Source organism: Macaca mulatta, chromosome 6 (genome assembly GCF_049350105.2).
Source record: "Macaca mulatta isolate MMU2019108-1 chromosome 6, T2T-MMU8v2.0, whole genome shotgun sequence".
In the NCBI taxonomy this organism is placed as follows: domain Eukaryota; kingdom Metazoa; phylum Chordata; class Mammalia; order Primates; family Cercopithecidae; genus Macaca; species Macaca mulatta.
This window is the reverse complement of record NC_133411.1, coordinates 141,437,905-141,464,409: the sequence shown is the minus strand read 5'-3', so window position 1 is coordinate 141,464,409 and position 26,505 is coordinate 141,437,905. Positions and strand designations below refer to the sequence as shown.

Genomic DNA, 26,505 nt, shown 5'->3' with positions numbered 1-26,505 from the left:
CAAATCAAAAACTTTGGAGTTAATGCTCGATGCTTTTACTTCTTTCAGACACCATTATTCAAACCATTAGCTAATTTGTTGGTTCTACTTTCAAAATACATACTAAATCCAAACAATTCTCACCATTCTACCACTACCTTAATCAAGCCACCTATATTTCTCACCTGTATCATCACAAAATCCTCTTAAAGATTTGTCTCTGCCCTCCTACCTTTGCTACCTACAGATAGTCTTCTCTCAGCAACCAGACTGAGCACTTTAAGACATAAATCAGATCATGTTCTTTCCCTGCTCAAAATCTCCTAATAGACAGATTCCTATTTAAATAAGACTAGAATCCAAGGACCTACAGGATCTAGTCCCTTCTATCCTTCTAACTTCACTTTCTACCATTTTCCCTTGTTCTTCCTTGTGATTCCTTGAACACATCAACCATGCTCAGTAACTCCGCACCTAGACTGAATAGAATGTCTTCCTCCCAGATTTTGAACAACTCATTCCTTCTTCAATGAATATTTAAAAAGACAACTCTGATTACTCTGTGAAAAAGAGAGAGATTCAAGAATGAGGGCAGGAAAACAAGTTAGGAGACGATTCTAATAGTTGAAAGGGAATATGATGGCGGCTTGGAACAGGAACACAGTGGCCAACGGAATGAAGTAGACAAATTCTGACATATTTTAGAAAGGTAAGTAAGAATTGCTTATGTATGGATGATGACATCATTTACAAACCTGGTGGGGGTCGGGTACTGAGGTAGTAACAGAGCTGAGAATGTAGGCAGGAAGTGCGTACAAGGAATCGAGAGTTCTGTTTTGAACATATTAAATTTGAGATGCCCATTAAATATCCAAACGAACAGCTAGACATATATGTCTAGATCTAAGGAAAGAAGTCAGGGTTAAATATATAAATGTGAGAGTTACCAGCACATAACCAGTACTTAAGGCCGTTAGACTGAATAAGCTCATTCAAGAGAGATAGGGAAGAGGGTTAATGCAAAGATGGCCAACTCTTGTGTCACATTGGCTTTTAGAAAATCAAGCAGGTTGGGTGTGGTGGCTCAAGCCTATAATCCCAGCACTTTGGGAGACTAAGGCAGGCAGATCACCTGAGGTGAGGAGGTCGGGACCAGTCTGGCCAACATGATGAAACCCCGTCTCTGCTAAAAATACAAAAATTAGCCCGGTGTGGTGGCACCACCTGTAATCCCAGCTACTCGAGAGGCTAAGGCACAAGAATAGCTTGAACCCGGGCGACAGAGGTTGCGGTGAGCCAAGATCATGCCACACTGCGCTGTACTCCAGCCTGGGTGACAGAGCAAGACTCCGTCTCAAAAAAAAAAAAATATATATATCAAGCAAAGGTAGATCCAACAAAGACTAAAGTATAATACGCCAGTGAGAAAGAAGAATACTATGAGATTATAGTGTCACAAAAGCCAAGAAGGAAATTTTTTTTTTTTTTTGAGACAGAGTCTCGCTCTGTCGCTCAGGCTGGAGTGCAGTGGCCGGATCTCAGCTCACTGCAAGCTCCGCCTCCCAGGTTTACGCCATTCTCCTGCCTCAGCCTCCCGAGTAGCTGGGACTACAGGCGCCCGCCACCTGCCCTGGCTAGTTTTTTGTAGTTTTTAGTAGAGACGGGGTTTCACCGGCTTAGCCAGGATGGTCTCGATATCCTGACCTCGTGATCCGCCCGTCTCGGCCTCCCAAAGTGCTGGGATTACAGGCCTGAGCCACCGCGCCCGGCCAAGAAGGAAATATTTTTTAAAAAAGAAATAGCCAACTGTGTCAAATCTGACGAGATGTTAATGAGAATTAGAAATTGACCACTCTATCTGGCTCATAGAAATTATCGGTAACCTTACAAGAGCACTTTTAGTGGAGGAAAAAAAGAAAACCTGAATGGAGTAGACTGAGGGAAAAATGGGAGTCAACGAAGTAAAGGCAATGAGTACATACAAATTTATGAATTTTGCTATATTGGAACAGAGAAAAGGTAATGGCTAGAGGGTGAATTGGAGTAAAGGGAGAGTTGTTTGTTTGAAGACTAGAGCTACCAGAGCATGTTTACATGCTGATGTGAATGATCCATCAAGAGAAACTGCTGATCCAGGAGAGAGAAGGAAAAACTGAAGGGGAAAATCCTTGGGTGGATAAGATGGATCAATGAGATCTACCCTCCAACGAGCCTCCAAGATGTTTAGATAAAACAACAACAAATTTATCCTTAACAGACAAGAAAAAACAGTATGTACACTAGTTTTGCAGATTTGATTGGAAAATAAGAGAATTTTCATTTGATTCTTCCTATTTCTCAATAAAGTACAAAGCAAGATCATCAATTAAGGAAAGTAGATTGTAAATTTAAGGAGAAAGAAGGTGGGAAATAGTCATTATAGAGAGGACTCAGTAAATGTACTAAATACTATTACATTTCTAAGAGGAAAATTCATACTTTCATAATTATAGAGTTTAATCACACAAAAGTGGAAACAAATAATAACAGGGAGTCAGTTAATAAACTATAAGATATAAACTCAATGGAATACAATTTAGTAACTAAAAACAATAAAATAGAAGTATAAAATTATATTAATGTGCTAAAGTATGTATGTGTAAATGCATTTATATGCTCACATAGGCATGGTTTCATAAGCAGAAAAAAGCTTGGAAGAATACATAACAAAAACATAGCGGAACTGGGGTCAGGGAGCAGCGAGAGAGGCACATGATCCCACTAAAAACAAATAAACTATATATATACACATACATATATGCATTGTTTCATTTCTATATGTGCAAAAACAAACCTATAGACCAAATTCTATGTCCTTACATACACTAATAGTATAAACACCATAATTCAAACAATGATTCATACACAAAGATTTTATCATGGTACTTTTTTTTCTAGACAGTGGGTCTCACTATATTGCCCAGGCTAGCCTTGAACTCCTGGGCTGAAGCAATCCTCCCATCTCAGTCTCTAGAGCTATCTGGGAGTACCCGCACACACCCACATGCCTGGCTTATCATGGTACATTTTAATGAAAAACTGAAAGCACTTTAATGTAAGAAAATTATAGAACTATTAAAGTGTTCATGAACTTTTAGAAAATATCTCAGACATACAAAACAGTATAAAGATTAAAAGAAGCACTCACATACCAGACACCCAGATGATAGTTTTTTAATGACATGGGACTTCATGATAAGGTTAAGCGGGGAAAAAAAAACCCAGCATACAAAATTAAGAGTATGACATCAGCTATATAAAACAGTATATAAAGGAGGAGGAAAATACATGAAAATGTCAACAATGATTATTACTGGGTGCTAAAACTGTGTGTGGCTGACTTTCATCTCTCTTTATACTTCTTCAATGCCAAGTTTTCTATAATAAGCTACTATCATTTTTATAATTATAAAAATACAACATTGTACTAGCACCATTACCTTGGGATCATGTACAAATGTATTTCCTTTGGTTCCAGGAGGGAAATCTCCAGTACAGATATATTTTAGACATTCAATGATGGTCTGAAGAAATAGAAAATTACATCACTTCGTTATAAGAGAATCACAGAAGTTTATAAAATATGAATTCATTACGAAAATATTATTTATCATGGAAACTATAAAAGATGGATAAAATCTGACATTATAAAACCTGTAATAAAGATTTGATTAAGTGTTTAAAGAATCATTGCTGTAAGTTCACAGAAATGCTATATATAACTAAGAAGTTATCCTAACACAAAGAATTGTTACTTGAGAAAAAAATAATTATTTTCAACTGAAACCCTTTAAACTAATTTAAGTTAATAATAAGAATAGCTAACAGTTAAGTACTGAATTGTACTAAGCGCTCTTATATATATTTATTTAATTCTCACATTAACTCTAGGCTGTAAAAACTTTTTGTCTGTTTGAGACAGGGTCTCACTCTGCTGCTCAGGATGGAGTGCAGCTGCATGATCATGACTTACTGCAGCCTTGACCTCCTGTGCTCAAGCAATCCTCTAGCCTCAGCCTCCCAAAGGGCTGGGATTACAGTCGTCAGGCACCGAGCCCAGCCTGTAGAAACTTTTTTTTCTGAGACAGAGTCTTGCTCTGTCACCCAGGCTGGTGGAGTGCAATGGCATGATCTCGGCTCACTGCAACCTCCGCCTCCTGGGTTCAAGCGATTCTCCCCCCTCAGCCTCCCCAGTAGCTGGGATTACAGGCGTGCGCCACCATGCCTGGCTAATTTTTGTATTTTTATTAGAGATGGGGTTTCGTCATGTTGGCCAGGCTGGTCTCGAACTCCTGACCTCAGGTGATCCACCCGCCTCGGCCTCCCAAAGTGCTGGGATTACAGGCGTGCGTTACCGTGCCCAGCTGTAGAAACTATTTTTAATCTCCATTTTATGAATGAGAAAACTAAGGCACAGAGCAGTGAGGTCACTCGCCAACAGTCAACTAACAAACGAAGCAAAAAATTTGTATTGAGGCAGCCAGTCCTCATATACACTACACAGTACTACGCTCCCTTCTGCTAGTATTTAGTACAATGCTAAGTACATAACAAGCATTCAACAAATAACATTTTTACAAAAACAGAAGTAAACAAGTTTGACATTCAATTCTCAACCTCTCTTTCTACACTCTTCGCAAATCCTTCCTTTAGACTCTTCTCCCTGCTATAGTGACATTGTCTTGCTTTTTCTTAAGCCACTCTTCCTCACCAAAATGCCTGTTATTCTTTCCATTCAAATTTCTAAATATTCCCAGGGCTGTAAAAGAAGTCAGTCAGTCGTGCACCAACTTTAAATTGTTGACTGGGTTTTAAGAACAAAAGTTTTCCAAGTTAAGTGCCACTATAAGTTACATTTTTAAATTAAGTCATTTATTTTCCATGTATCATGCTTGGACAGTTGGCATACCTGGAAACTCTTTAGTCATATATATATCACTTTATAACTTTTAAAAGAATTCTTGTGTGGGACAACTAGTGGGTAGTGAATGCTATGCTTTGAAAGCAAAAGGACAGCATTAAAAAACATCAATACAGACCAAAGGGCATCCAGTGGGAACTGAACTCTGAGTGAGCTGCGACAGCTCCCTGTCTCGTGGGATTCTTAAGTAAACCTTGTCCCCAGGACAGGCACCGACAGCCTTCAGGGACTGCCTCAGGCTAACTCCTAAGGTCGCGGTAGCCTACAGGCCACGCCCCGAGGCACTTTAAGGGCCTACACCTGTGGAGCCCTACGGACGCTTCTCTTCCTAAGGAGAGTTCTGAACTCCCCATTTTATTCTCCGAAAGATGTAGAGACCTGTAAACTGAAGGCGGCTACTGAAGACTTACCGTCTTTCCCGCCCCATTGGGTCCAACCAAAATTGTAAGGGGGCTGAAGAAAGTGATAATTTGCTTATCTTTGTCCTCTATTCCAAAACTCCGCACGCCCAGAATGCTCATCTTTTCGATCCGGGACATGTTTGCAAACGTTTCTAATCTCACCGGGGACCTGGAGCCCACAAAGGCTTAACTGAGGCCGAAGCAGGGCGTGCACCGGACGTGAGACCCACGAATCTCAGGGTCAGGAGGATCCGGGCGGGAAGCGAGGCCACAGGACAGGCAAAAGATCCGGCCGGCCAAGAGCGGGAGAGATGGGGCGGGAGATGGCGCCTTTCCTCCCACACTAGCTGCTTTTCCCGCCGGTGGCGAGAGCGGAGGCGGGAACCAGCCAGGGGCTGCCCGCCGGGGACGCAAAGCAGTAGCCGCAACGCGACCCCGCAACCGCGCTCACTCACAGCTTCCCGCCTAGGCCGCCCTGTGGGTCACGTGGGTCTCTAAGCCCGCGCGCGTCCACGCCGCACTCCTAGGGCACGCCGGGAGATCGGAAGCCCGCCGTGCGTGCGCAGCTCCGACTTCCGGGTGTCGAGTGCAGGGTGCTGTTGCCAGGGGCAGCGGACGTCCAGATACTTGCTGGGGATGGGCAACCTGGAGAGGTACTGACTTTTGGAAGGGAAGACCAAAACCTGTGACGGATGGCGCTTCTCAAAGCTTGACACTGGGACTTCTGGAATGGGGGGAAGGGGTGGTGTGGATTGGAGACCCAGGAAGGTGGTCCGTTCATGTCCAAACTATTTTCCTTTTCATTCCCATTCTCTAATGTTCGTATAGTAATTTCCAGTGATCACATAACATGTGATGACGCCATTGCAGTAGTGTTTAATGGAATGTGCGCATGTGTATTCCTTGTGCTTAGAAATATCAATTTTAATTTATAATTGAGTAAATGTTGATAATTATAACTCACGTACACGCTCTTTGAGGTCCCCGGTAATTTTTTAGTGTAAAGGCGTGTTTGAGACCAAAAGTCTGGGAACTAAAACTAAAAGCAGGCTGCAAATACGAAGAATGTAGACGTAATCCATTCCAATCAGTGCTCCCAGCAATAGATATCTTTACAAATAAGGGAAAGAGAGGTTACCTGTCTCAGAAGTAACTGAGAATATTGCTTTCTTGGAAACAAACTTAATGGAGGGATATCACATGCAAGGGCCTAGAGGAACATATATAAAAATTACTGAAACAATAGTGGAGGACATTTAAATGAAACAAAAATTTGGAATTACTGTAGTGGTACAATTGGCCTCTGCCTGCCTTGGAAAAATGTAGGAAATGTTTCTCCAGTCACACAATCCCAAGCAAATAATTTACAGAACCTAGTACATAAATTTATGTGCCAAAGGATGCAAGTGGGGAAGACGAGTGAGAAATAGTCTCTTGCTGTACCAGGTTTAAAAAACCTGAAAGTGTCAGTTATTACAACATACTTAACTAATGGAAGAAAACATTAAAATTATATAGGAATGTCTTACTTGGCAAAGCAAATGTAATAAAACAATGGGAAAAGACTAAAGCCCCTTTTTTACATTTTAAAAATTGTAAAATACACATAAAATTTACAGTCTTGGCCGGACACAGTGGCTCACGCCTGTAATCCCAGCACTTTGGGAGGCCGAGATGGGTGGATCACGAGGTCAGGAGATCGAGACCATACTGGCTAACATGGTGAAACCTGTCTCTACTAAAAATACAAAATATTAGCTGGGTCTGGTGGCAGGCACCTGTAGTCCCAGCTACTTGGGAGGCTGAGGCAGGAGAATGGCGTGAACCCAGGAGGCAGAGCTTGCAGTGAGTCAAGATCACGCCACTGCATTCCAGCCTGGCCAACAGAGCAAGACTCTGTCTCAAAAAAAAAAAAAAATTTTTACTATCTTAACCATTTTTAAGTGTACGTTTCAGTGGTGTTAAGTATACTCACGTACAACCGTCACCACCTTTCAACCTCTACAAATCTTCTCATTTTGCAAAACAAACTACCCATTAAATAATAACCTTCTCCTCCCAACATCCTCCAACCCCTGACAACCAACATTCTACTTTCTGTCTCTGTAATTTTTTACTAAGTACCTCATATAAGTGGAATCATACAGCTTTTATCTATTTGTGACTTGGCTCATTTCACTTATAATGTCCTCAAGGTTCATCCATGTTGCAGCCCAGGGGTCCCCAACCCCCAGACCACTGACTAGTATGCATACCTGGCCTGTTAAGAACCTGGTGGCACAGTAGGAGGTGAGCAACAGAGGAGTGAACATTACCACCCGAGCTGGGCCTCAGATCAGTAGGGGCATTAGATTCTCATAGGAGCACAAACCCTATTTTGAACTGCCCATGAGAAGGATCTAGGTTGCCCATTCCTTATGAGAATCTAATGCCTGATGATCTGAGGTCGAACAGTTCCATCCCAGAACCATCACCCCACTCCTGTCTGTGAAAAAACTGTCTTTCATGAAACTGGTGCCTGGTGCCAAAAAGGTTGGGGACCACTGTAGCATATATCAGAATTCTGGTAGTTTTTAAGGTTGAATAAGATTCATTACAGTACACATCACATTTTGCTTATCCATCTATTGATGGACATTTGGGTTGCTTTCACATTTTAGCTACTGTGAATAATGTGGCCATATATAAATGGTGTACAAATGTCACTTCTGGACCCTACTTTCAGTTCTTTTGGGTATATACCCAGAAGTGGGATTATTAGATCATACAGTAATTCAACTTTTAATTTTTTGAGGAACTGCCATACTGTTTTGCACAGTGGTTGTACCATTTGACATTCCCACCAATAGTGCACAAGGGTTTCAATTTCTACATATGCTTGCCAACACTTGTTATTTTATGTTTTTTTGATAGTAGCCATCCTGATGAGTGTGAAGTGACACCTCATTGTAGTTTTGATTTGCATTTCAATAATGATTAGTAGCATCTTTCCATGTGTTTATTGGCCATTTGTGTATCTTCTTTGAATAATTGACTACTCAAGTGGAGACTTTTTTTTTTTTTTTTTTTTTTTTGAGATGGAGTCTGGCTCTGTCACCCAGACTGGAGTAGAATGGTGCGATCTTAGCTCACTGTAACCTCTACCTCCTGGGTTCAAGCGATTCTCCTGCCTCAGCCTCCTGAGTAGCTGGAATTACAGGTGTGCACCACCACGCCTGGCTAACTTTGTGTATTTTTATTTTTTATTTTTTTTAATTTTTCTTTTTTTGAGACAGAGTCTTGCTCTGTCGCCCAGGCTGTGGTGCAGTGGCTGGATCTTGGCTCACTGCAAGCTCCGCCTTCCAGGTTTACGCCATTCTCCTGCCTCAGCCTCCCGAGTAGCTGGGACTACAGGCCACGCCCGGCCAGTTTCTTGTATTTTTTAGTAGAGACAGGGTTTCACCATATTAGCCAGGATGGTCTCGATCTCCTGACCTCATGATCCGCCCGTCTCGGCCTCCCAAAGTGCTGGGATTATAGGCTTGAGCCACCGCGCCTGGCCACTTTTTGTAGTTTTAATAGAGATGGGGTTTCACCACGTTGGTCAAGCTGGTCTTGAACTCCTGACCTCGTGATCTACCCACCTCGGCCTCCCAGAGTGCTGGGATTACAGGCATGAGCCACTGCGCCCGGCTGAGACCATTTTTTAAAAGTCAGATTTATTGAAGCATAATTGACATACAGTAAAATTCACCCTTTTCCAGGGTATAATTCCATGAGTTTTGACAAATATAAACATTTGTGTAAACCACCAAGACCATTTAAGTGAATACTGTGGATACTTGGATATCAGTAGGAAGAAAAAAGCAAATTTACACTTTATTTTACTTACCGCTGTAAGTTCTGGCAGATAAAATTTCAGAAAGATATTTCTGGAAGCAATAAAAGAAGAAGTGATAAATGTAATTACCTCTACTTTTAACGGGGGATTTTATGACCCCAAGTAGCATAAGAAATTAGCAATCACTGAGATCACTGAGATAAGATATTGCTTGTCTCTGGTCTCAGCATGAAGTACCCAACATCATCTCTTATGCAGTTACCCTTTCTTAAAAAGGGAAAAAAGTTGAACTTGAATCTAATCATACCTTTAGATGTAACTTTCAGTTCACAGGAATTACAAGGATTAAGCTAAGAGCAACACAGGGTTGGAAAAGGCAAATCCAGAAGGTGGAAACTGTTACAAGACACTGGCACAGGCTCTCAGGAGATCATTATCATTAAAACAAAGACTGTTGTAGATTTTAAAAGACTTATTAAAAAAACATATTGTTGCAAATTAAAAGATTTGAGATACATACCTCCCCAATGGAATGCATGGTCCTAGTTTGGAAACTGGTTTAGCCATAGATGTGTGGAGGAAATTGGGAGATACGTGGGGAAATTTCAATGTAGACTGGAAATTAGATAATAAAAAAATTCTCTGGGGCAGGCGGATCACGAGGCCAGGAGATTGAGACCACCATCCTGGCTAACACAGTGAAACCCCATCTCTACTAGAAATACAAAAAATTAGCTGGGCCTGGTGGCGGGTGCCTGTCGTCCCAGCTACTCAGGAGGCTGAGGCAGGAAAATTGCTTGAACCTGAGAGGTGGAGGTTGCAGTGAGCCAAGATCACGCCACTGCACTCCAGCCTGGGTGACACAGCAGGACTCTGTCTCAAAAATAATAATAATAATAGTTCTTGTTAATTTTATTGTATTAGGTATGATAATATTTTGCTATGTAAGAAAATGATCTTTTTTGAGATGCATATGGAAGTATTAGTGATAGTGTGTCATGCTGTCTATAATTTAAAATACTTTAGAAAAAAATAGTGAGTTGAAGGAAAAAAATGGATATGACAAGGTAACCAGGTTCCATTACAAAAAAATTTCAAATTTGTAACAATGGAAACTATAAAACTAAGATAAAAGCTCTAGGATTGGGGTGGAAAAGATTTGTAATAAAAATGATTAATCCTTAAAATTAAAGGGCAAATCAGTCAAGTCTCCACTTCTTAGTAAACTACTACTTCCAAAAAATATTTGGTTTCACTGGTACTAAAATTAATGAAATGAAAAATAAAACTACCATGAAATACTGTTTTATACCTAATAGCAAACCTCTTTATTCTTTGTTTTTTGTTTGTTTATTTGTTTTGTTTTGTTTTTGAGATGGAGTCTCGCTGTGTTGCCAGGCTGGAGCACAGTGGCGTGATCTTGGCTCACTGCAACCTCTGCCTCCCGGGTTCAAGCAATTCTTCTGCCTCAGCCTCCCGAGTAGCTGGGACTACAGGCATGCACCGCCACGCCCAGCTAATTTTTGTATTTTTAGTAGAGACGGGGTTTCACTATGTTGGCCAGGATGATCTCAATCTCTTGACCTCGTGATCCACCCGCCTCGGCCTCCCAAAGTGCTAGGATTACAGGCTTGAGCCACCGCACCCGGCCTGAGAACCTCTTTATTCTTACAATACTTTCTAACATATTTCTGCTTTTTTTCTGATATTAATACTGGTACATGAACTTTCTTTAGACTTGCATTTGTCTAGTACAGTAGCAAGTCCTTGCTTAATAGTATAGATTTGTTCTTAGAAATTGCAACTTAAGGGAAGTGAAACCAATTTTATCATAGGCTAGTTGATATAAACACAAGACAAGTTCGTAGGACATATTTTTGGTCATAAAAACATCATCAAAATTCTAAATAAAGATGAAAACACTTCTATTCAATATTAAACATTGAAACAAATGTGAGCAATAGATACATTTAAGAAAGATTCATAAAAGCAAGTAAAATAAGTATTTACCCAACTATTCCAGTTCAAGTTTGCAGGTGGCTAGAGCTTATCCCATCAGCTCAGGGTGCAAGGTAGGCACCAGCCCTGAACAGGATGCCATTCCATCACAGAACACACACACATGCACACACAAACACGCAGCCTGGGACCATGTAGACATGCCAATTCACCTCACATGCACATCTCTAGGATGTCGGAGGAAACTGGAGTACCCAGAGAAACCCCACACAGACATTATGTACACACTCCACACAGACAGTGGCCTGGCCAAGAATCAACTATTATTTTCTCATGAATGTTATAACAGATTTATTCTAGGACCTGCTATATATCTTTGCATTCAACCTTCCTATGTCATTTTGCATTGTGTATCTCTTGAAAATAGCTGATAGATGATTTCTAATGCAATTTTGTAGTATTTGCCTTTTAATAAATGACTTTCGTCTGTTTTCAATTACTGTGATTGATGATAAATGTAGGCTTATGTCTTATTCCTGTGCTTTTTCTTTGCTTCTTCGTCTCCTTTCCTGCTTTGTAGACTATCTGAGCTTTCTTTATTCCTTGTTTTACTCTACTGATTTGGAAGATACACATTCTATTTTTATTCTTTTAGTGGGCACTCTTAAATTTTTCACATTCCTATTTTGAAGTCCAGAGTTAATATCATTAGGATCCTTCTGAACAATACAAAGACTGCAAAATGTGTCAGCTGATCACCCCCCACCTTCCACATTATCACTGTTTAGTATTTTTGTTCCTCATTGTCTTCAAATAAGAAACAAAGTAAGTGAAATCAGTTATTTTTAAACCAGCATTATTCATTTAGGTTTACCAGCATATTTATCAAACTCTTTGATTCCCACTGCTTCTGCATCACTTCTTCCTTCTGGGTTCATTCGCTCTCCATTAGCAAAACCTTTAAAGCCTGGTGCTAACGGACCTTCAGGGAAAGAAATCTGTCTCCCAGTGCTGACATTAAGATTAAACAAACTACTTTTGTGAAAGTGCTTATACATTGTAAAACCCTGTGAAAATATAAGAGATTTCTTTTTTCTGGCCAGGTGCAGTGGCTCCCGCCTGTAATCCCAGCGCTTTGGGAGGCTGATGCGGGCGGATCACAAGGTCAACAGATCGAGACCATCCTGGCCAACAAAAATTAGCTCGGCATGGTGGCGCGTGCCTGTAGTCCCAGCTACTCAGGAGGCTGAGGCCGGAGAATCGCTTGAACCTGGGAGGCAGAGCTTGCCTGAGATCTGAGCCAGGATCGCGCCACTGCACTCCAGCCTGGCGACAGAGCGAGACTTGGTCTCAAAAAACAAAAAAAAAAAAAGAAAAAAAAAGATTTCTTTTTTCTGCATTGAATATTTTCAGAGAGTGATCTGGTAAAATGTAACAAAAGCTATAAAAATGATCATACAAGTTCCTTAGCATAAGGAAAATTTTTTAAATTTTACACAGGTGTTTATAGTAGCATTGTTTAAAATTGTGGACAGCTAGAAACAACCCTAGTGCCTACAAGTTGGGAAATGGTGATGGAAACTGTGGTACATCAGTTTCATCTAATAGGTAATCACTAAAATAATAAGTAGGAAAACTGTGTAGATATGTGAAAAAGAAATACTAATAAAAAAGATAAATACAGACTGCATATATTCACTGATTAAAACTCTGTAAAACTGTCTATGTGTTAGTAAGGATTAGAAGATGTTTTTAAAAAACTGATAAATGCTATACCAAGAAATTCTGTGTTTATTTTCCTATAATGTTATTTATTCAATTAAAAAATCATATTAAAGGGAGATTGAAAGGATAGAAGTTCGAATAGAGTCAAGAAGAAAAAGATGTTATCAATTTACATTTAGTCACCATGAAAATTTTGGGGTATCATTCTCAATTGATTAGAATCAGTTCATGGAAAAGTCATTTGACCTAAGAACTACACAGTAAAAACCACAGTTATCAGTTTTAAAGACATGTTGCCAATGTGTTACCCACTAATAGAGATAAAAGTTTTAGGGCAAAAGGATGGATGTTACCCACCAGTGTAACTTTTCAATATTATTCAAAGTCCTTTTTCTAAATTATAAAATTACCAACCAGTAATTATTTAAAAATCAAAGCACTAATTCCTTATTTCTTTCTATTTCCCTAAAATAATGTGGATTTTTAAAAATCTAAATGGTAGTTCACATTGCCGCAGTCTCTGTAGCTGAACTTTAAAGCTTTGCTCTCTTTTGCCCAGGAGTTCTGCCAAAGATGTTTTTGTTACTTCAGGCTCCCAGCTGCAGGCAAAAGACTCCTTGAGGCTGGGCACGGTGGCTCATGCTTGTAATCCCAGCACTTTGGGAGGCCGAGGTGGGTAGATCACGAGATCAGGAGTTTGAGACCAGCTGGTCAAGATGGTGAAACCCCGTCTCTACTAAAAATACAAAAGTTAGCCAGGCGCGGTGGCAGGTGCCTGTAATCCCAGCTACTCAGGAAGCTGAGGCAGGAGAATCGCTTGAACCTGGGAGGCGGAGGTTGCAGTGAGCCGAGATCGCACCACTGTATTCTAGTAGCCTGGGTGACAGAGCAAGACTCTGTCTCAAAAAAGAAAAAAGAAAAAAAGAAAGACTTCTTGAGTTTCCACAGTATAGTAATCTTCACTTAATGTCATCAGTAGGTTCTTGGAAACAGACTTTAAGGGAAAGGATGTACAACGAAACCAATTTTACCATAGGTAATTTGATAGGAACAAAGGTTACGTTCCTATGGCATATTTCTGGTCACAAAAACGTCATCAAACTTCTAAATGAAGACCAAACACTTCTAATATTAAACATTGAAACAATTATGGGCTATACATACATTTAGGAAAGATTCATAAAAACAAGTAAGATAATTATTTACCCAACTATTCCAGTTGAAGTTTGAAGGTGGCAGGAGTCTATCCCGGTAGCTCAAGGTACAAGGTGAGCACCAGTCCTGGAGAGGATGTCATTCCATTGCAGAGCATACAGATGCACACACATAAACACACACTCACAGACTGGGACTGTGTAGACATGCCAGTTCACTTTGTGCGCACATCTTTGGGATGTGGGAGGTTGTGCAAACTCCACATAGACAATGGCTTTGGCTGGGAGGCGATTGTTTTTCTTATCAACAATATAATAACGTGGAACTAAGAAAAGTTATTCAAGGACCTGCTGTATTCACATTAATTCAACGAGTACAACAAAAGATAAATAAAGTTGTTGGGCCAGGCGCGGTGGTTCAAGCCTGTAATCCCAGCACTTTGGGAGGCTGAGACGGGCGGATCACGAGGTCAGGAGATCGAGACCATCCTGGCTAACACGGTGAAACCCCGTCTCTACTAAAAAATACAAAAAATTAGCCGGGCGAGGTGGCGAGCGCCTGTAGTCCCAGCTACTCAGGAGGCTGAGGCAGGAGAATGGCGTGAACCCGGGAGGCGGAGCTTGCAGTGAGCTGAGATCCGGCCACGGCACTCCAGCCTGGGCGACAGAGCAAGACTCCGTCTCAAAAATAAATAAATAAATAGATAAATAAAAAATAAAGTTGTTGTAAGTGCCTGCTTGTTCATTTGGTTATTTATTCAACATATTTTTATTTCATTGTCTACAATAGGCTAGTCCTCAAGGATAAAGAGATCAATAAAAACCTTATTCTCAAGGAGCTCATAGTCTACTGGTGAAATAAAAAGGTGCCAACTGCATTACACTCATGGAATTCAAAGTCTTTTTTTTTTTTTTTTGAGACAGGGTCTCACTATGTTTCCCAGGCTAGTCTTAAACTCTTGGACCCGATCGATCCTCGGGCCTTAGCCTCCTGAGCAAAGCCTTTTAAATAATAATGGTAAAAACAATCATTAAGTTTTTCGATGTGCAGTATTGTCATTTATTATTATTTTTTTTTGAAATGGAATCTCGCTCTGTCACCCAGGCTAGAGTGCAGTGGCACGATCTTGGCTCACTGCAACTTCTGCCTCCTGGGTTCAAGCAATTCTCCTGCCTCAGCCTCCCGAGTAGCTGTGCTTACAGGTGCCTGCCACCAAGCCCAGCTTATTTTTGTATTTTAGTAGAAACAGGGTTTCACCATGTTGGCCAGGCTGGTCTTGAACCCCTGACCTTAACCAATCCACCCTCCTTGGCCTCCCAAAGTGCCAGGGTTACAGACCTGAGCCATCACGCCCGGCCACAGTATTCTTTTTAATACACTTTTTATTTTAAGTAGTTTTAGATTTATAGAGACGTTTCAAGACTGTTAGAGTTCCAGTGTGCCCCGCACCCAGTTTCCCCTGTTGTTAACATTACTATGGTACAGTTGTCACAACTAAGAAACTAATACTGGTAATTGCTAAACTCCAGGCTTTTTCCAATTCCCTTAGTTGTGCCCATTGTCCTTTTTCTGTTCCTGAGTGTCATCCATGATACCACATTGTATGTAGTCATCATGTCTCTTAGAGGCCTCTGGCTGTGTCAGTTTCTCAGACCGTGCTTGTTTTTGATGACCTTAACAGTTTTAAGGAGTACTGGTCAGGCATTTTGTCTCCATTTGGGTATGTGTAGTGTTTGTCTCATGGTTATGCAGAGGTTACTGGTTTTGGGGAGGAAGATGACAGAGATAAAGTTCCATTCTTATCACATCAAATCAAAGGTACATGCTGTTAACGTGATGTTTCACGGGCACCATTGACTGTCATCGCCTAGCTGAGGTAGTGTTGATCAGGTTTCTCCACTGTGAAGTTACTCCTTTTATTCTCCCCTTTCCATACAGTTCTCTTTTTAAAAAAGTCACTCTGTGTATCCCACTCTTAAGGAAGGGGGGTTATGTTCCGTCTCCTTGAGGGTGGAGTAGCTACATACATTATTTTGAATTCTTGGGCACAGGAAATTAAAATCATTAACTTTTATTTGGAGTTTTGCATTAATAAAGCTCTTTCAAATACATTATTTTACAGGTCCAACTCCGAGACAGTTTACAGTCAGGTAGGGGAGATCAGACTTACAGAGGAAAAGTTAATGACATGAAAACTTTATAAGAAATTTAATTTTGTACACCCATGTTCATAGCAGCATTATTCACAATAGCCAAAGGATGGAAGCAACATTAGTGTCCATTGACAGACCATGGATAAATAAAACATGGTATAGACATCCAATGAAATATTACTCAGCCTTAAAAAGGAAGGAAATTGACACATGCTACAACATGGATGATCTTGAGAACAGACATTATGCTAAATGATATAAACCAGTCACAAAAAGCCAAGTACTGTATATGAGGTACCTAAAGTCATCAAATTCATAAAGACAGAAAGTAGAAGAGTGGTTGCAAGGTGCTGGGAGAAGGGGGACGGGGGTTGGGAGCTGTTGTTAATGGGCACAGAGTTTCAGTTTTGCAAGATGAAAAGAGTCCTGGAGATTTGTCACACAACATTATGAATGTACTTAAGGCTACTGAGCTGTACACTTAAAAAATGGTTAAGATAGTAAATTTATGTGTATTTTGCCACACTTAAACATTTCTAAAAGAAATACAATTTTGAATAAGAAATATTTTTTATAACTAGCCTTCCAATAAGAACCCACAGTTTTGCTGTAAAACAGAGGATGCAAAATGGTGCATTATGTAGTTGCCAACATTTGAAAAATCCAGAGATTATATATAATAAGCAGGATTTCAGGCTTCTTTTTGTCACTGTTGTTGTGTTTTTTTGTTTGTTTTCTGTTTTTGATTTTTGTTGTTTTTGTTTTGTTTGAGACAGAGTCTCACTCTGCTGCCCACGCTGGAGTGCAGTGGTGCAATCTCAGCTCACTGCAACTTCTGCCTCCTGAGTTCAAGCAATTCTCCTGCCTCAGCCTCCCGAGTAGCTGGGATTACAGGCACACACCACCACGCCTGGCTAATTTTTGTAAAGCCTTCTTTGAAAAACGGAATGATCTGGTAATGGGAGCCCAGGTGTGTCACCTGGCAACCATCAGCTGGAGCTGAGCAGCACCTGCCACCTTTAGACAGATCATGCGTGCTGTAGTTTCATGTGACCCCCACCAGCTTTGATGTGTTACACCCTGCCCATTTCACTCACTGGTCTTGAACTCCTGGGCTCAAGAGATCCACTGCCTGGGCTTACCAAAGTGCTGGGATTACAGGCATGAGCCACTGTGCTCAGCCTAATCTTTTATTTTTTGTAGAGATGGAGTCTCACTATGTTGCCCGGGATGGTCTCAAACTTCCTGGGCTCAAGCAATCCTTCTGCTTCAGCCTCCCAAAGTGCGGGGATTACAGGCATGAGCCACCTTGCCCAGCCTCCTATGATAGAATTTAAGTACTCAGAACTTTGTGTGTTTAAGGTACTAAAATAACAAGTTATTTGGCAATTCCTCTGAAACTTTCACCTAAGCCCTAACTTCCTCAGTGTAACACAAAAGCGTCAGGGGGAATCAGAGAGAACTCTCTCGTATTCTCTGGGAAGAGAAAGCTCCTGCCAGAACTCAGCTTCTTTTCTGAGAACACCATTTTAAGAGCACTTTGACCAAGCCTATTGTGATTCCTACCTCACTCCTGATAGATTTTCTGAAGTGAGCCAAACTTCTGCAGTCTGAAGGAAACATTTCTCAATGAAAACATTTCTCAAGTGTGCAAATCAGACACGTCTAACCAAGAGTCCAAAACTTCAGCACAAACAAAACCAAACGTGGTACAAGAAGGCCGCCACTGAAATCCAAGACTATCTTTATCTTTCCAGTGCAGAGCTGGGATTGCATATGTATGAAAGGTGTGTCTACCTCCCAGCTGCCTCTACTTCTCATACACAGCTACACCTAGCTTTGGAAAAGTGTTCTGGGCAACAGTTTTTGTTTGGTACCATCTGTTCTCGATGCTCAAGACAGGCCTGAAGTCAGGCTTCTAGGCTGCAACATAGAGCCACTCTGGGATGCTCACTGAAGCACTCTATTAAAAACAATGGGCCACATACACCTCCATCATGTGTGCTCAGGCCAGGGAAATAGGAAGTGTGTGGTCTAGGAGGGGGCCTCATTTGCGCCTTTCTGGGATTACAGGTCTGAGCCTAAGGAACAAAGGCTGATTCCCCTAATTTCATGGCTCACCCAAGGTGTGAAAGGACACCTCCACCCTTATGGGACATAAAGGAGAGGACACATCCATGTATTATGTGTCTGTGACAGATATTTATTGGTTGCCATCCCAGAATCTATGTCCCTCTTACTACTGGGACCCCACATTTCTCAGCTATGCAATTGAGGTGAGGTTAGGGTCACTGGTAGCTCCAGGGAGAGCCAATCAGTCTATTCCACACCCTGGTCACAGTTCAAGGACGAACATGGGACCCTTGTCAGAAAGAGACTGAAATTGAAAGCTTTTGATTAAACAATCAGAAAAGCACCGCTTGCTTTTTCCTGCTGCTCATGAACAGAATACGTACAGATCCAGGAGTCTGGACATCATCTTGAGACCTCAACAGGAAAGCTGCCCAAGGATGGAGTCAAGGAAGAGTCACTGAAACCATCAAAATGTGAAAGAGCCTCCATTCCTGGACTGTTTGGTTCTATGAGCCAATACCTTCCCTCTTTATATTCAACCACTTTGGGTTAGGTTTTTAGTCACTGGCAACAGAAAGGATGCTCATCAAGACCCCAGTGAACAGAACTTAAACCTGCTAAGGCTTGGCAGTCTCCGTTTTAATCACTGTCTTCCCACCAGTGTTTTCAATTTCAATTAAGACAGATTAATCTCACCACAGTCATGGTAGAACATAGTCTATCTGAAAAACATTCCCAATATTTATGTATTTTAGCATAAAATTATGTTTAGTGGTCTATCTTATACTTCTCCTTTTTGCACACATCTTTTAAGAGGAACTCAATCTTCTGATTTTTAAGAAATGCAAATGTGGGGCAATGACGTATCAACCCAAAGATTTTCTTTGTAATAGAAAATGTTTTTAAAGGGGGGAAATAGGGATTTTTATTATTAAAAGATAAAACTAAATTTATTTTTTAAGATATAAGGCATTGGAAACACTTAGTTTCACAATATGCCATTATTAGGCATTCTCTATCTGATTGTTAGAAATTATTCATTTCCTCAAAGACAGAGAATAAATTGATTGGGGATGCAGTCTTGTACTGTGCACTTTCTTTGCCAAAGGCAAAAGGAGAACATTTCAGAACCGTGAGGATGCTTCTACATTTGAGTTTGCTAGCTCTTGGAGCTGCTTACATGTATGCCATCCCCACAGAAATTCCCACAAGTGCATTGGTGAAAGAGACCTTGGCACTGCTTTCTACTCATCGAACTCTGCTGATAGGCAATGAGGTAATTTTCTTTATGGTTCCTACAGTCTTTAAAGTGCATAGGTAATCATTTGTGATGGTTGCTTTACTATATATAGAGATCTGTTATAAATAATAAGATTCTGAGCATGTTAGTACATGAGTGATAACTACATCACCAGCAAACATTCCATTAAAAGTTGTGAATGCTGATGTGCTGTAAAAATGATTGTATTTCCTTTCCTTTCCAGACTCTGAGGATTCCTGTTCCTGTACATAAACATGTAAGTTAAATTATGATTTAATAAAATGATGGCATGAATAAGGAAATTTCCTATTTTAAGCTGTAAATCATTAGTTATCATTGGAACTCTTTAATTTTCTATACTATGTTTTCATATGGGTGGTTGTGAATGTCTGTACTTATAAATATGAGGAATGACTTTTTATCAAGTAGAATCCTTTAAACAAGTGGATTAGGCTCTTTGGTGATGTTATTAGTTTGCCTCCCAAAGAGCATCGTGTCAGGGATTCTTTCCAGAAGGATTCCGCACTGAGTGAGAGGTGCCTGCTAGTCTCCGTGCGGTTCTGACTAGGGTCTTTCTCACTCTAATGTCTTTCTGAAAGTATTAGCAACTCAGAATTATATTTTTAGAACCATGATCAGTAGACATTAAAATATATAACAAATGCCCTATATTAATTTCTGCATACTTAAATAATTATGACTATATGATGGTATTGTATGTATTTGAACATGTCCTGGTCATATTAAAATGCAAAATATATCATTTTATTAGTCTAAATAGAATGAAACTACCAACTAGAACTGTAGAAACACATTGATGTGAGTTTAATGTATAATGTATTACACTTCCAAAACATTTTTTCAAGTTACATAATTAAGTTATATCCTTTATAAAACTCCTCAGTAATCTTATAAGCTTCATCTACTTTTTGAAAATTTTATCTCAATATGTGGTGGTTTGTTGCCTAGAAAACAAACAAAAAACTCTTTGGAGAAGGGAACTCATGTAAATACCACAAAACAAAGCCTAACTTTGTGGACCAAAATTGTTTTAATAATTATTTTTAATTGATGAATTAAAATTTATATATATTTATGGTGTACCATATGATGTTTTGAAATATGTATACATTGCAGAATGGACAATGGACCAAATTTTTATACATTGTTTTGATTATTTGTGTTTTAAAAATTTTCCTCATTTAGCACCAACTGTGCACTGAAGAAATCTTTCAGGGAATAGGCACACTGGAGAGTCAAACTGTGCAAGGGGGTACTGTGGAAAGACTATTCAAAAACTTGTCTTTAATAAAGAAATACATTGACGGCCAAAAAGTAAGTTACACACATTCAATGGAAACCGTGTTTGTCTGGCTGTGCCTATTTCTATGGAATTGACAGTTTCCTATAATATCCATTGTCATTTTTCTTTTTTCGCAGAAGAAATGTGGAGAAGAAAGACGGAGAGTAAACCAATTCCTAGACTACCTGCAAGAGTTTCTTGGTGTAATGAACACCGAGTGGATAATAGAAAGTTGAGACTAAACTGGTTTGTTGCAGCCAAAGATTTTGGAGGAGGACATTTTACTGCAATGAGAATGAGGGCCAACAAAGGGTCAGGCCGTAATTTTCAATGTAATTAAACTTCAGAGGAAAAGCAAATATTTCAGGCATACTGACACTTTGCCAGAAAGCATAAAATATTTAAAATATATTTCAGATATCAGAATCATTGAAGTATTTTCCTCCAGGCAAAATTGATATACTTTTTTCTTATTTAACTTAACATTCTGTAAAATGTCTGTTAACTTAATAATATTTATGAAATGGTTATGAATTTGGTAAATTAATATTTATTTCATGTTATGTTGTGTTCCAATAAAACAAAAATAGACAACTGTTCAATTTGCTACTGGCCTCTGTCTTAGCAGTGGAAGTTAGCCCAGTTCGTTGAGTACATGCCCAGTTTGGAGGGAGGGTCTGAGCATGTGTGGCTGGGCATCCCCATTTCCCTGGAGAAGTCTCAGGGTTGCAAGGCACACCAGAGGTGGAAGTGATCTAGCAGGACTTAGTGGAGATGTGGAGAGGAGGGACACAGGCAGGAGATGAACCTGGTTTTCTCTCTACAGTATCCCCAGAACCTGGGATGGTGCAGGGTAAATGGTGGGGAATAAATGAATGAATGTGCTTTCCAAGACTGATTGTAGAATTAAAATGAGTTGTAAGGCTTCCCCTGGAAGAAGGGCAGTGTGGGAACCTGTAACTAGTTTCCTGCCCAGCCTGTGAGAAGAATTTGGCAGATCAACCTCATTGCCAGTATAAAGAGGAAGCCAGAAACCCTCTCTGCCAAGACCTGCAGGGGTTCTTACCCCCACCTGACCCTGCACCATAACAAAAGGAACAGAGAGACACTGGTAGGGCAGTGCCATTAGAAAGACTGAGTTCCGTATTCCCGGGGGCAGGGCAGCACCAGGCCGCACGACACTCCAATCTGCCTGCTTACGACTATCAGTAGCATCACTAGAGATTCTTCTGTTTGAGAAAACTTCTCAAGGATCCAGAAATTATGCTCTTTAAAACATTTTAAAACTGATATAGACCCAAAGGAGAGACCCAGTAACAATATTCAGCTGTATCATCCATTTGCCCTTTCTTTCATTCAACAAATCTGTGTTGATCACGGGCTCTCTGCTGGGTGTGGTGGGATGCAGCTGTGGGCCTGTGCTGGAGGTCCTTAGAGGCCAGTACTCCTAGCCTGGGCTTTATCTGCATGGATTGCAGCAGTGTTGGGCTCCAGTGCTGTGTGAAGCAATTGCTCTTGCTCTTTCTGGGCATGGGAGAAGGGCCAGAGCAGTCAGACACAGATTCCCACGCAGGAGAATGGAACTCCTTCCGAGGAAGAAGACGGTTTTCCTTCCAGCACACACCCAGGCATAGTGGTCAAGACCATGGACCAGGTCCCCAACTTGTGCATGCACCAAGCCCCAGGATCAGGAGCACAGCCAGTGAGGGAGGAAGATGGATGAGCACAGCACGGTGCTGACAGCTCTAGAAAAAGACAGGAAACAGGAAACTCAACTTGCAAAAAGACTGAATCTCAACTTGATTCAATTAGGCAGATACTGAGTTCCAGTATGCTCCAGGACTATTCTAGGGGCTAGGATTCAACAATGAATAAAACAGATTAAATCCTTTCCCTTGTACACTTATATTCTCTCAAAAAAGCTCCTTTCCCTTCTTCCTTATCAGGAATGAGTTGTAAGGCTTAACTACTGTAAGGACCCTTATCAGGGTCCAATATAGTTAATAAGGACTTAAGACTGGACTATCACATCTAAATCTCCAATAATGAGCCCTCACCAATCTGCCAGGTCCCAGAGAAGTTAAAAGCAATCAGGGCTGTTTACAACTAACTGAAATAAAACTTGATTCGAACTTGTCACGTCAAGCCTGTTGACAACATACACACATGTCCACGTGTCACTGCTGTGCATAAAAACCTCTGACTCACTACCGTCTGAAGTCCAGGCTCCTTCACAGGTCATTCGAGGTCGACCTATGCCCCCTCTAACCCCTGACATACAGAAATACAGGCATTGTCCGTGTAACATCCTTGGCAAGAAAACATTAACCAGGTGCCTCATTCCCATTATTTTAAGTGGGAAAAATGTTAATGCATTATGTCTCAACCCAAAATTTTCAACCAACTTCTTAAAACATAAAACATAGTAAAATGCCTGTATATAAGAAAAAAACATGTTAGGGTGTAAAAATTTAAACAAAATATTTTGTATTTATTTATTTAATTGTAAATAAGATATTTAAAACAGAACTTCCTGATCATTCAGCAGTTAATATAATGTTGTTTTGTCTGTATAACATGCTGCACGTCTCCTTAGTTAATATTCAGAGGCTTTCTGACTGTCTTCTGTGAACTCTGATTTGCTACCAATTGTATGTGGAATAAACCTAAAGACTTTGTCCATTGACTCCCCTCATCACTTTGTTAAGGAATTTATTATGTTTAGGGGACATAAATATTTTTCCAATATAAATATTGGTGGGAAAGCATTGTATTGAGAGACATATTCTATGACGAAGTGCTCTACGTGGAAAACATTACTTGTGGAGATGTTCAGGCCAGGTGTGGTGGTTTATGCCTGTAATCCCAGCACCTTAGGAAGCTGAGGCAGGAGGATCACTTGAGTCCAGGAGTTCAAGACTAACCTGGGCAATATAGCAAGACCATGTCTCTATAAAAAGAAAGAAAAGTAGCCAGGCGTGGTGGTGCACATCTGTAGTCCCAACTAGTCAGGTGGCTGAGGTGGGAGGATCACCTGAACCCAGGAGGTGAGGCTGCAATGAGCCTGATTGTGCCACTCTGGGCAACAGTGTGAGGCTGTTTCAAAAAAAAAAAAAAAAGAGATGAACTGTAAAGAATGCTAGCTCTTATTCTTCACAGAATACCCATGAGTTTTCATACCTCTGTGCCTTGGTCCACACTATACCCTCTGTCTCAGTATCTTTGTTCTTTCCCACCTAACAAACTTGTAATTGCCCCTTTAGATGTTTTCATTCACCATCTCCTTCTTTTTTTTTTTTTTTTTTTTTTTTTTTTTTTAGAGACAGGGTCTTGCTCTGTCACCCAGGCTGGAGTGCAGTGGCGTGATCATTGCTTACTGCAGCCCTGAACTCCTGGGCTCCAGTGATGCTCCTGTCTCAGCCTCCCCAGTAGCTGGGACTACAGGCACTTACCACCATGCCTAGTTAATAGCTTTTAAAATTATTTTGTAGGGATGGGGTTTGTAGGGATGGAGTTTCACTGTGTGACCTGGATTGGTCTCAAACTTCTGGCCTCAAGTGATCCTCTCACTTTGGCCTCTCAAAGTGCTGGGATTACAAGTATGAGCCACCACACTGGCCTCTTTTTATTTTTATTTATTTATTTATTTATTTATTTATTTATTTATTTATTTGAGATGGAGTCTCACTTTGTCACCCAGCCTGGAGTGCAGTGGCGTGATCTCAGCTCACTGTAACTTGCACCTCCTGGGTTCCAGCGATTCTCTTGCCTCAGCCTCCCAAGTAACTGGGACTACATGCGCCTACCACCATGCCCAGCTAATTTTTTTGTATTTTTAGTAGAGACGGGGTTTCACCATGTTAGCCAGGATAGTCTCGATCTCCTGACCTTGTGATCCGCCTGTCTCAGCCTCCCAAAGTGCTGGGATTACCGGCGTGAGCAACCATGCCTGGCCTATTTTTATTTTTTTAAGAGATAGAGTCTTGCTATGTTGTCCAGGCTGGACTCAAACTATTGGGTTCAAGTGATCCTCCCATCTCAGCCTCCTAGCTGGAACTATAGGCAAGTGCCACCATGCCCAGCAGTTTTTTTTTTTTATCTCAATGTACCTGCCTGTGGCCAGCTGACTTACTGCTTTCATGGTCTCACATCACTGTATACATTTACCATCAGGATCATGACAGAGAGAGAGTAAAATGCACAGGCCTATAAATGTAATGAGCTGTTACAAAAGTTTCAAAGCCACAGGAAGGTTCTGCCAGGTGCTTAGAATGTTTATTCCATTTATACAATAAAGAACTTGAAAAACAGTCCCAGAGTATAAAAGACTTAAGCCTAAGAGTCTCCATTTATCACTTGTCTGATAGAAGTCCCATTCTAACCAAAGAATTATGGCAGATTTAGGTTTTCCTGGTGTATTAGCTCAGACCTCATATCTAACGTTTGAAAAGTTTGGATATGTCCTATACTAGTGTGTACTTATCCTGACGAATGGCTCTAGGTCTCTTTGGTAAAGGACTAAAGAAAGTTTACTGCATGTATCTGTAATGGGATTGTAGAGTCCTCCTGTTCAATCAATGGACACTGGGTTTATGAATGCCTTAGATCTGTGAACTGGATGAAGAGCCTGCTTTTCCATTGTGGTTGCTGATGTCAGCCTTTACCACCTGATTACATACACATGCTAATTGATAATTAATGTCTCTTGTCTCTAGGAACACTTTAATTTCTTAGCCACCACAATAGATCTCTGAAGGTTAAGAGTCAAGGCACCCTGGTTGTCACCATGGCCTTGCTGTTTGTGGTAGTAATTATGTCCCCCTTGCCTCTAATGTTTAAGTGCTTCCAACCTGAGTTCTGCCATTCTAGGGATCTCATGTTGCCTATTGATATTAGGGAGTCCATGTCATTGGCAGCATCTTTCATCTTCAACCCAGCTTACAGGGGATGTCCACTACCAATGTGTGCAATGATGCCTGCTTCTCTTCACTAGTGCATCTCTTGCTGTGTTAGTAAAAGGAGTATATTCTGTGTCCTCCCATAACATACTCAGATAGTGGGTTCTCAGGCCAGATATCATAAATCCATTTTAGTATTCTTGCTTCTCTGAGCTACCTTTTCTTCAATACTGTGGGAGGAAGTTCCGGTGTCTCCACTTCATATTCTGTACACCATCATCAGGATCAGGCTTCAAGGAGCCACTCCAGCAAACTATTAGGACTACCTCCAGTTGTTTTTGTGAAAACTTAAATTCTGAGTCATAAGTATACCCATGCCAATGAATCAAATCCCATTCAACTCTATATTCTTCTGGACAAACAGTTGCAGTATGCACTCGATTCTGGATTCTGACAGTACATATTAGTAAACTCCTGCACACCCTACACTTGCCTGTCAAGACTGTATGTCAGCTGTGAAGCATTGCCTCTCAGCTTCAAGCCCACTATACTATACTCTGCTGCAGCTGGGATTCTGCAAACCAATTTCTCCTTTGCCAGCTGAAACGCTGCCAGTATCTGTCAATGAATGGTGTCGACTAGGAGGCTGGAGGAAGAAAAGGGGACTTGTTTCTTTCTATTGCTTCCTATCCTTTGTTTTTGTTTCCTGTTCCTGTCCTCTTATATTCCTATTCCTAATCCTAATCCTAACATTAACCCTGGCAGCAGTAGTTGACTCTAGTAGCAACATTTGATTATAGTTTGCAGTTTTTCCACCA

General features: G+C 40.7%; 2 protein-coding genes across 6 annotated transcripts in view; one reads left to right on the top strand and one right to left on the bottom strand.

Moving 5' to 3' along the window:
- RAD50 (RAD50 double strand break repair protein) overlaps positions 1-5,836 on the bottom strand; it is an 87,694-nt gene extending 81,858 nt beyond the window's left edge. For all 5 annotated transcript variants that reach the window (XM_078005161.1, XM_078005163.1, XM_015140736.3 and 2 more), the window contains exons 1-2: positions 5,350-5,836; positions 3,459-3,542 (exon numbers count right to left, since the gene is read on the bottom strand). Coding sequence is in view for 2 of the 5 variants with exons in the window: in XM_015140736.3 (XP_014996222.1) it covers positions 3,459-3,542; positions 5,350-5,478 (213 nt within the window). In the remaining 3 variants the exon portion in view is untranslated. The remainder of the gene's footprint in view (positions 1-3,458; positions 3,543-5,349) is intronic.
- Positions 5,837-19,358: 13,522 nt separating this feature from the next.
- IL5 (interleukin 5) lies at positions 19,359-21,312 on the top strand. The gene is given in 4 exon segments (NM_001361250.1): positions 19,359-19,501; positions 19,710-19,742; positions 20,693-20,821; positions 20,927-21,312. Coding segments are annotated over 4 exon segments (399 nt in total). The 5' UTR covers positions 19,359-19,363; the 3' UTR covers positions 21,026-21,312.
- Positions 21,313-26,505: the final 5,193 nt, after the last annotated feature.